The sequence below is a fragment of the Salmo salar genome, chromosome ssa28, assembly GCF_905237065.1.
Source record: "Salmo salar chromosome ssa28, Ssal_v3.1, whole genome shotgun sequence".
Lineage (NCBI taxonomy): Eukaryota > Metazoa > Chordata > Actinopteri > Salmoniformes > Salmonidae > Salmo > Salmo salar.
Window position 1 is genome coordinate 16,337,034 of NC_059469.1, and position 14,974 is coordinate 16,352,007.

At 45.5% G+C, this 14,974-nt stretch overlaps 1 protein-coding gene across 5 annotated transcripts in view; it reads left to right on the plus strand.

Moving 5' to 3' along the window:
• The first annotated feature begins 2,397 nt into the window (after positions 1-2,397).
• The window catches only part of LOC106589592 (putative sodium-coupled neutral amino acid transporter 10), a 29,928-nt gene continuing 17,351 nt past the window's right edge, over positions 2,398-14,974 (plus strand). For 3 of the 5 annotated variants that reach the window (XM_014179749.2, XM_014179753.2, XM_014179752.2), the window contains exons 1-6: positions 2,398-2,630; positions 2,830-3,102; positions 3,435-3,598; positions 3,749-3,842; positions 8,919-9,062; positions 12,970-13,094. In XM_014179749.2, coding sequence (XP_014035224.1) covers positions 3,007-3,102; positions 3,435-3,598; positions 3,749-3,842; positions 8,919-9,062; positions 12,970-13,094 — 623 coding nt within the window. In that variant the 5' untranslated portion in view covers positions 2,398-2,630; positions 2,830-3,006. Of the gene's footprint in view, positions 2,631-2,829; positions 3,103-3,434; positions 3,599-3,748; positions 3,843-8,918; positions 9,063-11,356; positions 11,482-12,969; positions 13,095-14,974 lie in introns of all 5 variants that reach the window. The other 2 variants (XM_014179750.2, XM_014179751.2) reach the window with 2 other exon arrangements.

Genomic DNA, 14,974 nt, shown 5'->3' on the forward strand with positions numbered 1-14,974 from the left:
TGACACATACAACAACACAGAGTTACACATGGAGTAAAACAAACATACAGTCAATAATACAGTAGAAAAATAAGTCTATATACAATGTGAGCAAATGAGGTGAGATAAGGGAGGTAAAGGCAAAAAAAGGCCCTGGTGGCGAAGTACATACAATATAACAAGTAAAACACTGGAATGGTAGATTTGCAGTGGAAGAAAGTGCAAAGTAGAAATATAAATAATGGGGTGCAAAGGAGCAAAATAAATAAATAAATAAATACAGTAGGGGAAGTGGTAGTTGTTTGGGCTAAATTATAGATGGGCTATGTACAGGTGCAGTAATCTGTGAGCTGCTCTGACAGCTGGTGCTTAAAGCTAGTGAGGGAGATAAGTGTTTCCAGTTTCAGAGATTTTTGTAGTTTGTTCCAGTCATTGGCAGCAGAGAACTGGAAGGAGAGGCGGCCGAAGGAGGAATTGGCTTTGGGGGTGACCAGAGAGATATACCTGCTGGAGCGCGTGCTACAGGTGGGTGCTGCTACGGTGACCAGCGAGCTGAGATAAGGGTGGACTTCACCTAGCAGGGTCTTGTAGATGACCTGGAGCAAGTGGGTTTGGTGATGAGTATGAAGCGAGGGCCAGCCAACGAGAGCGTACAGGTCGCAGTGGTGGGTAGTATATGGGGCTTTGGTGACAAAACGGATGGCACTGTGATAGACTGCATCCAATTTATTGAGTAGGGTATTGGAGGCTATTTTGAAAATGACATCGCCGAAGTCGAGGATTGGTAGGATGGTCAGTTTTACGAGGATATGTTTGGCAGCATGAGTGAAGGATGCATAGTTGCGAAATAGGAAGCCAATTCTAGATTTAACTTTGGATTGGAGATGTTTGATGTGAGTCTGGAAGGAGAGTTTACAGTCTAACCAGACACCTAGGTATTTGTAGTAGTCCACATATTCTAAGTCAGAACCGTCCAGAGTAGTGATGCTGGACGGGCAGGCAGGTGCAGGCAGCGATCGGTTGAAGAGCATGCATTTAGGTTTACTTGTATTTAAGCGCAGTTGGAGGCCACAGAAGGAGAGTTGTATGGCATTGAAGCTCGTCTGGAGGGTTGTTAACACAGTGTTCAAAGAAGGGCCAGAAGTATACAGAATGGTGTCGTATGCGTAGAGGTGGATCAGAGACTCAACAGCAGCAAGAGCGACATCATTGATGTATACAGAGAAGAGAGTCGGCCCAAGAATTGAGCCCTGTGGCACCCCCATAGAGACTGCCAGAGGTCCGGACAATATATAATACAACAGGTGTAGACCTTACAGTGAAATGCTTACTTACAAGCCCTTAACCAACAATGCAGTTTAAAAAAATGTACTTGGCTCTAGATCTTCGGACAGTAATGTTGCAATGTTTCGGTAGTGAAGTCCTGGAAACCCAAAAACCTTTCAGCCACAGATACTATTATGTCTAGTTTGTTGGACTTTTTGATCGTGTGTGCAGGACAATTAATCACATGCACAATAAACACCAGAAAATAAGATTGTCTATTCTCTGCCTGAAGGTTTTTCATATGGTCGCGGCTGTGCAAACACAGTTCATTGGTTGGATCTAGGGACGCTACTTTTCCGGAATGCTGCAACACGCCTGGTCGCTAGAGGACGGCCAAGCGCATCATGAACAGTCTTGTCACGATGCAATGACAAAAGAGATAAGAATCCCAATTGGCAATGAACAAGACCGCATAACACCCCACCCAGCAGACTATCGACCAATTGTGTTCACGTTGTCATGCTGCGTCACGCAATCCCTTCTCAAAGTCAGGAGTCGAGAAACTTCACTATTTTTCACGAAAGTACGTAATGCCACGATTCCAAAGCTATACGTTATTATAGAGAATGGGTTAGTTATCTTACATCTCGGAAAAAAATTGTAATGTTGTACTCCTTGTTCCCAAATTTCATGCTAATGTTGGGTTTCTAAGCAAGCGCCCAATTGACGCCCATTGCCTCTTTGAAGGAGAACTCGCCTTGTCCCAAAGTAGCACAGAATGCATCGTGCGACGCATGGACAACTTACACAATCGGCGTTAATACGATTTTAAAGGACTTTCCCATGTCATCAAAAGTATCTCTGGGTATAATAAGAGCCAGATGCATTGGTAATAAACTGCACAGCTCTAACAAAGAACAAATCAGAGAAAATAGGAATCGTTGTGAGTGCGGGACTCCTCGATTGTACAGCAGAGGCATTACAAGGAATCCTGTCGATGAATGTTCCTTCCACACAGGCACCTGGAGTGGGGTGGGGATTTGGGGGATTTATTTTGTTTGTATTGTATATGACGTTGGTATTTTTATTTTTCGTTCAGTACCCGTACAGTAGGTGGCGGCAATACACCAATAGGTGTAGTCTGCCATAAAACCTTAAAGACGAAGAAGAGTAAGAGCCACATTCATACTTCCTGTTTACACATTCAGGAAATAGTGATTTCCGTAGCTTTTGTAGTTGTTTATCTCATGGTAAATATGAAAATAAAACTTTATAGCTTTATGTGATGGATATAAATTGATAACGGTCTATTTTAACCAAGTGGACGGGTCACCGATGATACACATAAGCTTCAACATCAAGGGAATCGAATACTGTAAGGTTAGGTGTGTGTTGAACAAAGTTTTTGCAACAACAAAAGCTCGATTTCCTTTCAGCTGTCAATTTTTCCTTTTGAACGTGCATGCACGATGCAGATAAACGTATTTTATTTCGTGACATGAAATATATATAGCTACATGTATTTTAGCTGAATGATCTAGTTTGCCTGTCGGTATGTTTTTGTTTCTCTTGCTATCCTACTAGCGCCACGTCACATAACTCTGGAAAAGGATACGCTTTGGAAAAAGCAGAATCAGACGGATTCAACTACTGTCATCATCGTTACTTGGACCAAATAACGGCCGCCACTTTACCGTGGTCATTTCTCTACGTAGTGTTGAACGGTTCTTTTGTGTGGTGAAGAAAAACGAACCATTCAAAATGACGGCGGCGGCTTCAAACTGGGGTTTGATCATGAACGTGGTCAACAGCATCGTTGGAGTGAGCGTTCTGACCATGCCGTTCTGTTTCAAACAGGTACGGTTTCCGCTATCTTACACCGGTCACACGATTATTCCATTGCAGAGGTCTTTTATCTTATCGTGTGTAGCGACTTTGAACTCACGATCAGCTACTAGTGTGATGGCAGTTAATGAGTGAACATTTGTTCCGTGTTTACCTTTCCACGCGCCTTAACAGGTGCATTATACAGGCAGTGCACCTCATGCTTTATGCTGATCTTGACATCTTTGTACCGAATTGCAGTTTTAGGCCCCCATCATGCCCTGTCAATATGAAATGTGTATGACAAAGTTTCCATATTTGCAGTTTTGAAATAACCCCCTCTGTCTCTGCTTCTCTCGCTCTAGTGTGGGATAGTGCTGGGGACTTTGTTGCTGTTCTTCTGTTCGTGGATGACCCACCAGTCGTGTATGTTTCTGGTCCACACGGCTAACAGCACCAAACGCAGGACCTATGCTGGCCTAGCTTTCCATGCCTATGGCAAACCAGGCAAAACACTGGTGGAGACCAGGTATGTGTCCTTTCCTTTGAGAGCCAATACTGTTGTGATGTATATCTTGTGTCTTTAGAGCCTTGATCAAATGCTAATATCTGAATGTCTCTCCCTCTTCCTCCCTCTCTCTTGGTCTCTCTCACTCTCCCTCTCGCTCTTCCTCTACAGTATGATAGGTCTGATGTTGGGGACCTGTATTGCCTTCTACGTCGTCATCGCTGACCTGGGCTCTAATTTCTTCGCCCAGTTGTTGGGCCTCCCGGTAGGAGTCATGAGTTTTGAATTACAGAAGCAATCAGAGAATACAATAGAGAATACAATCTGGGCTGCATGATTTGCACAAAATATCTAAGTGCACATTTTTTGGGCCAGATATTGCGATTATGAATTGAGATTTTTAAAAGCGTGGTAATTCCATCAGCCATGGTTAATACAAGTGTCTGGGTAGAGAACATCACTTCTAAAATGAGATCATATGAATTAATACATACCGTGCTAACTGAATAAAAAACAAATTAAACAAATATTTTCCAATATTGTTATACATATGATGGCAGATAGGATTATTACACCTACATATTAACCGATGGAATAGAAAGCTTATGATTGTGTAATTATGTATAAGTAGGCCCAATCATTGTTATAATTTAAATGATGTCAAATTGCTTTAAAAACATCGAACACATAGCCTACTGATTGCAAGGTGCAGCCTATGACCAAAACATTGGAGTCTGGTCCAGTTATCAATGTGATGGCCTTTACCGTGTTTGGTCCAGTCATCAACCTGATGGCCTTTACCGTGTTTGGTCCAGTCATCAACCTGATGGCCTTTACCGCGTTTGGTCCAGTCATCAACCTGATGGCCTTTACCGTGTTTGGTCCAGTCATCAACCTGATGGCCTTTACCGTGTTTGGTCCAGTCAACAACCTGATGGCCTTTACCGCGTTTGGTCCAGTCATCAACGCGATGGCCTTTACCGCGTTTGGTCCAGTCATCAACCTGATGGCCTTTACCGCGTTTGGTCCAGTCATCAACGCGATGGCCTTTACCGTGTTTGGTCCAGTCATCAACCTGATGGCCTTTACCGCGTTTGGTCCAGTCATCAACGCGATGGCCTTTACCGTGTTTGGTCCAGTCAACAACGCGATGGCCTTTACCGTGTTTGGTCCAGTCATCAACCTGATGGCCTTTACCGTGTTTGGTCCAGTCATCAACCTGATGGCCTTTACCGCGTTTGGTCCAGTCAACAACGCGATGGCCTTTACCGTGTTTGGTCCAGTCAACAACCTGATGGCCTTTACCGCGTTTGGTCCAGTCATCAACCTGATGGCCTTTACCGTGTTTGGTCCAGTCATCAACCTGATGGCCTTTACCGTGTTTGGTCCAGTCAACAACGCGATGGCCTTTACCGTGTTTGGTCCAGTCATCAACGCGATGGCCTTTACCGAGTTTGGTCCAGTCAACAACGCGATGGCCTTTACCGCGTTTGGTCCAGTCAACAACGCGATGGCCTTTACCGAGTTTGGTCCAGTCAACAACGCGATGGCCTTTACCGCGTTTGGTCCAGTCATCAACCTGATGGCCTTTACCGTGTTTGGTCCAGTCAACAACCTGATGGCCTTTACCGTGTTTGGTCCAGTCATCAACGCGATGGCCTTTACCGCGTTTGGTCCAGTCATCAACGCGATGGCCTTTACCGCGTTTGGTCCAGTCATCAACGCGATGGCCTTTACCGCGTTTGGTCCAGTCATCAACGCGATGGCCTTCACCGTGTTTGGTCCAGTCATCAACGCGATGGCCTTTACCGCGTTTGGTCCAGTCAACAACCTGATGGCCTTTACCGTGTTTGGTCCAGTCATCAACGCGATGGCCTTTACCGTGTTTGGTCCAGTCAACAACGCGATGGCCTTTACCGCGTTTGGTCCAGTCATCAACCTGATGGCCTTTACCGTGTTTGGTCCAGTCAACAACGCGATGGCCTTTACCGTGTTTGGTCCAGTCATCAACGCGATGGCCTTTACCGCGTTTGGTCCAGTCATCAACCTGATGGCCTTTACCGTGTTTGGTCCAGTCAACAACCTGATGGCCTTTACCGTGTTTGGTCCAGTCATCAACGCGATGGCCTTTACCGTGTTTGGTCCAGTCAACAACGCGATGGCCTTTACCGCGTTTGGTCCAGTCATCAACCTGATGGCCTTTACCGTGTTTGGTCCAGTCAACAACGCGATGGCCTTTACCGTGTTTGGTCCAGTCAACAACGCGATGGCCTTTACCGTGTTTGGTCCAGTCATCAACGCGATGGCCTTTACCGCGTTTGGTCCAGTCAACAACCTGATAGCCTTTACCGTGTTTGGTCCAGTCATCAACGCGATGGCCTTTACCGTGTTTGGTCCAGTCATCAACCTGATGGCCTTTACCGTGTTTGGTCCAGTCATCAACCTGATGGCCTTTACCGTGTTTGGTCCAGTCATCAACCTGATGGCCTTTACCGTGTTTGGTCCAGTCATCAACCTGATGGCCTTTACCGTGTTTGGTCCAGTCATCAACCTGATGGCCTTTACCGCGTTTGGTCCAGTCATCAACGCGATGGCCTTTACCGCGTTTGGTCCAGTCATCAACGCGATGGCCTTTACCGTGTTTGGTCCAGTCATCAACGCGATGGCCTTTACCGCGTTTGCGCCGTTATTGTAATTCAGACTTGCTGCTCCTCATTCAGGCCCCGGGTGACTAAAGCTTCTCTCAACCCCAGAGTGATGTTTTGTCATGTGTGATCTCTGGGGAAGAAGCCTACGATGTTTGCAAGCACCGACCTTTCAGTTGGAACTACTCATCAAGTGGAGTTTTTAAAGGAATGTAGGGCTCGGTTGTAAACAACGTGTGAACTCTGTTTCAACTTCTCCCTTCATTTTGTTATATAGTGTTGGCATGGCGACTAGGGAGAAAAATGTGAGAAATGCAGTCTTTTATCTCCTGTCCAGCTTTTTTTTTATAATCTTCTTGAAGCCGTCTACAGTTACATGCACACAATAATATGATTATTGTGAATAGTCAGATTTAAACATTTACATTATTTGAAAGAATACTGATTTCCCTAATGATCCTGTTTACATGGATACATCTGAAATCAGGGTAGCCTATTTGATTCTGAGTTCGGACATGTAAAGTTTCTATATGAAAACAATTTCGAAGATTAATGCATTCAGTTTTTCCCAACTCACTTCATTCTTGGTTTGAATGTTCATGCGTCACATGCACAAAAGAAGAAGGAAGCTTGTGCTTTTAATCGGTGTACGCTTACTTTGAGTATGATTTACGCAGATTAAGATACACAGAGTAAGGTGTTTACGTGTCTAATGCCATACTCGGCCTAGTGCCATAATCAGTTTAATATAGAATTACTAGTGTGCATGTAAGTGTAGATATGAGTCATGTCTTTGGCTATATGACAGATGGGTGACAGCCTCTGTGATTTCTGTGTCTGCGGGTTGTGTTTTCGTAGGGTGTTACACTTTAAAATGCATTAGCAAGCAATGCCTGCTTAACGTACAGTGCATTCGGAAAGTATTCAGATCCCTTGACTTTTTCCACATTTTGTTACGTTGGTCTTATTCTAAAATGGATTAAATATTGTTTTCCTCATCAATCTACGCACAATACCCCATAATGACAAAGCGAAAACAGGTTTTTAGACATTTATTGCTAATTTTATAAATGTTTTAAAAATACCTTATTTACATAAGTATTCAGACCCTTTGCTATGAGACTCAAAATTGAGATCAGGTGCATCCTTTTTCCATTGATCAACCTTGACATGTTTCTTCAACATGATTGGAGTAAATTATTTCTATTGGACATGATTTGGAAAGGCACATATCTGTCTATATAGTTGACAGTGCATGTCAGCACATAAACCTAGCCATGAGGTCAAAGGAATTGTCCGTAGAGCTCCGAGACACGGTTGTGTCGAGGCACAGATCTGGGGAAGTGTACATGTCTGCAGCATTGAAGGTGCCCAAGAACACAGTGGCCTCCAACATTCTTAAATGGAAGAAGTTTGGAACCACCAAGACTCTTCCTGGAACTGGTCGCCCGACCAAACTGAGCAATCGGGGTAGAAGGGCCTTGGTCAGGGAGGTGACCAAGAACCCGATGGTCACTCTGATAGAGCTCCAGAGTTCCTCTGTGGAGATGGTTGTCCTTCTGGAAGGTTCTCCCATCTCTGCAGCACTCCACCAATCGGGCCTTTATGGTAGAGTGGCCAGATTGTAGCCACTCCTCAGTAAAAGGCACATGACAGCCCACTTGGGGTTTGCCAAAAAGCACCTTAAGGACTTTTAGAACATGAGAAACAAGATTCTCTGGCCTGATGAAACCAAGATTGAACTCTTTGGCCTGAATGCTAAGCATCACGTCTGGAGGAAACCTGGCTCCATCCCTACAGTGAAGCATGGTTGTGGCAGCATCATGCTGTGGATGTTTTTCAGCGGCAGGGACTGGGAGACTTGTCAGGATCGAGGGAAAGATGAATGGAGTAAAGTACGGAGAGATCCTTGATGAAAACCTGCTCCAGAGCACTCAGGACCTCACACTGGAGCAAAGGTTCACCTTCCAACAGGACAACAACCCTAAGCACACAGCCAAGTCAACGCAGGAGTGGCGTTTGGACAAGTATCTGAATGTCCTTGAGTGGCCCAGCCAGAACCCGGACTTGAACCCGATCAAACATCTCTGGAGAGACCTGAAAATAGCTGTGCAGCGACACTCCCCATCCAACCTGACAGCTTGAGAGGATTTGTAGAGAAGAATGGGAGAAACTTCTTAAATACAGTTGTGCCAAGCTTGTAGCATCATACCCAAGAAGACTCTAGGCTGTAATCGCTGCCAAAGGTGCTTCAACAAAGTACAGAGTAAAGGGTCTGAATACTTGTGTAAATGTGATATTTCATATTTTAATTTTTTTATAAATTTGCTAACATTTCTAAAAACCTGTTTTTGCTTTGTCGATATGGGGTATTGTGTGTAGATTGATGAGGGGGAAACAATTTTATCCATTTTAGAATGAGGCTGTAATGTAACAAAATGTGGAAAAAGTCAAGGGGTCTGAATACTTTCAGAATGCACTGTGGGTAGCTGGCTATGGCTCAGTCTTCATAAAATAGGGGATGGTTCTTCTTCAAGTGATTGAATACATCTGTCGTGTTGCCTCTTGTTGTCTCCACAACTCAAAGGTACTTTTTGCACAACACTTGGTTTCCTTGTACTGTTGCTGATTTGTTTGAACTGATTGTTTGTGTGATATGATTGGTTAGAGATTGTGTCCTTTTTCACCCTCCACAGGTGTCATTTGGTTTCCGCGTGCTGCTGCTGATCACCGTGTCTCTGTTCATCGTTCTGCCTCTCAGTCTGCAGAGGAACATGATGTCATCTATCCAGTCCTTCTCTGCCATGGCCCTCATGTTCTACACGTTCTTCATGTTCACGGTGAGACCGCAACCACACAGGGAGGGGAAGGGGTACAGTGCTGCCTGCAGCAGGTGTAAGAGGGCCATACTCAGATGGGTAAAATGTTAAGAGTTTTGCTAATATACATTTTACTCGATAGGCTTTTACAAAGAACTATGGCTCTTCTATCATGATGATATACACTGCTCAAAAAAATAAAGGGAACACTAAAATAACACATCCTAGATCTGAATGAATGAAATAATCTTATTAAATACTTTTTTCTTTACATAGTTGAATGTGCTGACAACAAAATCACACAAAAATAATCAATGGAAATCCAATTTATCAACCCATGGAGGTCTGGATTTGGAGTCACCCTCAAAATTTAAGTGGAAAACCACACTACAGGCTGATCCAACTTTGATGTAATGTCCTTAAAACAAGTCAAAATGAGGCTCAGTAGTGTGTGTGGCCTCCACGTGCCTGTATGACCTCCCTACAACGCCTGGGCATGCTCCTGATGAGGTGGCGGATGGTCTCCTGAGGGATCTCCTCCCAGACCTGGACTAAAGCATCCGCCAACTCCTGGAGAGTCTGTGGTGCAACGTGGCGTTGGTGGATGGAGCGAGACATGATGTCCCAGATGTGCTCAATTGGATTCAGGTCTGGGGAACGGGCGGGCCAGTCCATAGCATCAATGCCTTCCTCTTGCAGGAACTGCTGACACACTCCAGCCACATGAGGTCTAGCATTGTCTTGCATTAGGAGGAACCCAGGGCCAACCGCACCAGGATATGGTCTCACAAGGGGTCTGAGGATCTCATCTCGGTACCTAATGGCAGTCAGGCTACCTCTGGCGAGCACATGGAGGGCTGTGCGGCCCCCCAAAGAAATGCCACCCCACACCATGACTGACCCACCGCCAAACCGGTCATGCTGGAGGATGTTGCAGGCAGCAGAACGTTCTCCACGGCGTCTCCAGACTCTGTCACGTGTGCTCAGTGTGAACCTGCTTTCATCTGTGAAGAGCACAGGGCGCCAGTGGCGAATTGGCCAATCTTGGTGTTCTCTGGCAAATGCCAAACGTCCTGCACGGTGTTGGGCTATAAGCACAACCCCCACCTGTGGACGTCGGGCCCTCATACCACCCTCATGGAGTCTGTTTCTGACCGTTTGAGCAGACACATGCACATTTGTGGCCTGCTGGAGGTCATTTTGCAGGGCTCTGGCAGTGCTCCTCCTGCTCCTCCTTGCACAAAGGCGGAGGTAGCGGTCCTGCTGCTGGGTTGTTGCCCTCCTACGGCCTCCTCCACGTCTCCTGATGTACTGGCCTGTCTCCTGGTAGCGCCTTCATGCTCTGGACACTACGCTGACAGACACAGCAAACCTTCTTGCCACAGCTCGCATTGATGTGCCATCCTGGATGAGCTGCACTACCTGAGCCACTTGTGTGGGTTGTAGACTCCGTCTCATGCTACCACTAGAGTGAAAGCACCACCAGCATTCAAAAGTGACCAAAACATCAGCCAGGAAGCATAGGAACTGAGAAGTGGTCTGTGGTTACCACCTGCAGAACCACTCCTTTATTGGGGGTGTCTTGCTAATTGCCTATAATTTCCACCTGTTGTCTATTCCATTTGCACAACAGCATGTGAAATTATTGTCAATCAGTGTTGCTTCCTAAGTGGACAGTTTGATTTCATAGAAGTGTGATTGACTTGGAGTTACATTGTGTTGTTTAAGTGTTCCCTTTAGTTTTTTGAGCAATATATGTTAAGTTTCTAATTCCTGTTTCACACTGTTAGAATAATGGCTGATGACACTGTGACTCCCTTGCCTTTTCTTTGACCCTATTGTGAAATGTATTGATGTTGGGAGTATTGTTGTGATTGTTGTTGATGTTATTGTCGATGGCTCTGTGTATTTCTGTAGTATCTGCACTGCTTACACAGTTAGCCTTTAGCACTGCTACTGTAGTATAGTGTAGCCTCTTTGTGCTATCCTGTGCTCTGCCCCAACCTCCTGTAGTAAAACCATGACATCTCTACTGAACACCACTGTGAGTTGGAGTACTGTCGTGTCTGGGATTAGACCCAGTCCTGGCCCTGACCTCCACCCACCTTGGTCCAGACCACTAACCCTCTAACTGATGTATCTCCCTTCCTCTTCTACTTCTTTCTCTATCACTGCCGTTCCTGACCCCCCCCCTTCCTTTCTGACACCTCCTTTACGATTCTCTCTACCTTCCTCTCCCTTGTGATTGTTTCTCTCCTCTCCTGTGTTGCTGCTGACTGCTGTCTGGCTGACTGCTGTCTGGCTGGCTGCTGTAGATAGTCATGTCTTCTCTGCGTTACGGCCTGATCTCAGGCTCCTGGTTCGAGCGTATACACCTGTGGCGGGTCAGGGGCGTCATACAGTGCCTGCCCATTATCGCCACCACCTTCTGCTGTCACCCGTAAGTAACCTTGGAAACAATCATTGAACTCCGACCTGGGGGAAGGTATCAACTCCGACGCTAAGGGGACAAAATTCAATCCTCGACCCACCTACCACCTCCCAAAACTAATAGCATCCTCCCTCTCAATCTCCAATCCTCGCATTTCCATTTCCTCTCCCCTCTTCAAATTCATGTTTGTCTTTAGGTTGTTTGTGTGTCTATGGTTTGGAGGCAAGGGGGTGCACAATTATTGATTGCTCAACCCCTGCCCCCCCAAACCAAACTGCCATCCTCTGATGTGGAGGATGCTCATGGAGCTCTCTTTCTCTGGTCCTCTGGAGCTGGATATGGGAATCAACTACAGACAGTAAATGCCGTACCGATCAAAACATCTGCCCCTCAGAAATATTTATTTATTTTCTTGATCAGTCTTTAAATTCTGCATTTTAGTTGGTTGGGCTGCACGAAATGGGCAAAAAAATCTAATTGCTATTTTTGTACCAAATATTGCTATTTTACTTGCGATTATTGATCAAAATACTTGGTTAAACTGTTGGAATCATAGAAATTGAATAATGATTTTAATTTTATGGTTGGAATACAGTGGGCACTTGGAATGCAGTTTTGTTTCGCATGACAACAAATGAAAAGTAAGGGAGGAGATGGTTGTGACAGCAGGAACCAAAGTGTTGGTCAGTCTTTCCCATGGGACCCTAATTAGATTTAAATGGATAGGTACATTCATACAAAGATTTTACAATATTCTTCACCTTTTCCTCTCTGATTAAGAACAAGCTGTCTCTCATTAATAACAAGTGGATTAGCATTAGGGGCTAACAGGAAACCTTTAGGCATATTTGCAGTTTCCTAAGGCCAACTAAGAGCAAGTTACACAAACAAATAGTATAATATAGAAAATATGTGGATTTATATTAAGAAGTAAGGTGGAAAGTTGCATTGTTCTTGTTTGGGAAAAATCTGTTGACTGCATGCTGTTTGGTCAATGCATGCAGAGTGAATCTCGAGCACAAGAAACTGCCTGGTTGAGTGACGGAGCGGAGAGAACTCTGTCAACTCGAGCAATAAATCCAAAGTAAAAATACGGGCCTTACAGATGGCTGTTTCAAAATATCGCAGCCTCTTGTCGAATGGATATTGCGCATGTCAATATCACAATTTAGATTACCATTCAATGAAATGTGCAGCCCTACTAGTTGGGAATTGAGCATGTGTAAATCTTTAACAGGTTCGAGAGGATGATTTCTGATATCGTCACAGCCTTATTTGGGCAGGAGGAGACTTTTTTATCAACATGGCATATTCTGTCTCATTTTTTAAATGTTGTGTTCAAATTCATTTTCTCCGGTTCCTCCCCTCTTCATTCTTTCACTCATGATCTGACAGGCCTTCAGAATGGGCTTCTCTCCTCCTCTTCAACCCTCCTGTTCTTCTTTTGGTTCAAGCCATAACTCCCCCCTGCTCTCCCCCCCTCCCTCCCTCCCTCAGATGGTGCTGTCCTCATTCAAACACGGGCTACTCAGTGGCTTTTGGCTGGGGCGGGTCAGTTTGGTGCGCTGGGACGGTGTCTTTCGCTGCCTCCCTATCTGTGGCATGGCCTTCGCCTGTCAGTCGTAAGTACCTCCCAGTCCCTTCCCGCCCCCCCCCCCGCGCAGTCCCTGAAAGGGTGATAGGATATGGGTTGTGTTCATTAGGCACAAAAAGAAGTCCGAGACACTTTATAACATTTTTTCAAAAAACATAATAATAATCTAAACTTGTCCAATAAGTTTTCAAAAGTTTCCTGTTTCGTGCCTATTGAACATGACCAGGATGTAGAGTCTAGAGACAGAAATAGAATGGGTAGAATGGACATTATAGTTCATCTGGTCTTTCTTTCATGCTGCTCCTAATATGTTGTAAATGTGCTATTGTTGCATGTAGAACACTGATAAATGTACTGAATGGAGCATGACTACCTGCATTCATAAAGACAACACAAAGGCTATAGGGTTAGTCTGCAAGATGACGGAGACAGAGTTTTGGGATGGAGAGTTAGGGGCGGGGGATGTTTGTAGGGGGAGTTTGCTGTTTCACCTTCACGGCTTCACACTTAACCAATCGGCTACTTCATTCCCTGTTCTATCGCCAGGTACTTCTACTTCTAGACGCAGTCGCCTGCTGTAGTTGTATCTGTCTAACAAAAGTGCATCATGTTGTTTCGGTGTGGGTTTTTTAATGTGTTGCCAGGAACTGCATTCTAGCCCTGGGAAAATATGTTATTTATCACAACAGCACTGCTTGCATACCGGCTGTTGAAGCCTGGAGACGAGATGTTGATTGGAGATCTTGAGGAGTAAAGAGTAGGATCTACAATGTAACTAGCGAGAGATGGACCAAGAGAGCATTTTCTTCCTCTACATTTGACATTTGAGTCATTTAGGAGACGCTCTTATACAAAGCGACTTACAGTTTGTGCATTCATCTTAAAATAGCTAGATCGGACAACCGAAAGGCAATAATTTGTTGTATTCATTTGGGGAGGGGTAGGGGTGGTGCGAGGCAGGGTGCTGTGGGATTATTTAAGATACTCTTTGAAGAGGTAGGGTTTCAGATTGTTTTCTGAAGATGGGCAGGGACTCAGCGGGAAGCCAGGACAGAGAAGAGCTACTCTACTGTAGGGGTGGGAGGGCTAAGAGACCAGAGGTGGCATAACAGAGTACTCGGGTTGGGGTGTAGGGTTTGAGCCTAGCCTGAAGGTAGCTGCTCCATAGGCAAGTACGATGGTCTTGTAGTGGATGCGAGATTTGACTGGAAGGCAGTGGAGTGTGCAGAGGAGAGGGATGACATGGGACAACTTGGGAAGGTTGAACACCAAGTGGGCTGCAGCGTTCTGGATAAGTTGCAGGGGTTTGATGGCACAAGCGGAGAACCCAGCCAACAGCGAGTTACAGTAGTCCAGACAGGAGATGACAAGTGCCTGGATAAGGACCTGCGCCACTTCCTGTGTGAGGTAGGGTCGTACTCTACGGATGTTGTAGAGCATGAACCTGCAGGATTGAGTCACTGCTTTGCTGTTTGCAGAGAATGACATGGTGTTGTTCAGGGTCACGCCAAGGTTCTTTGCACTCTGGGAGGTGGACACATGGAGTTGTCAACCGTGATGGAGAGGTCTTTGAACAAGCAGGCCTTCCCCGGGAGGAAGAGCAGCTCCTTCTTTTTGAGCTTGAGGTGGTGGGCCGTCATCCCAGCTGAGATATCTGCGTTTCGCTACCTGGGTGTCAGTAGGGGGGGAAGTTGAAAAGTAGTTGAGTGTCATCCGCATACAAATGATAGGCGAGACCATGTGAGGAAATGACAGAGCCGTGTGACTTGGTATATAGAGAGAAGAGACGGCCTAGAACCGAGCCCTGTTAGAGAACGTGGTGCAGACAAAGATCCTCTTCACCTGATAGGAGCGGTGTGTCAGGTAGGATGCGATCCAAGAGTGTGCAGAACCTGAGACACCCAGTCC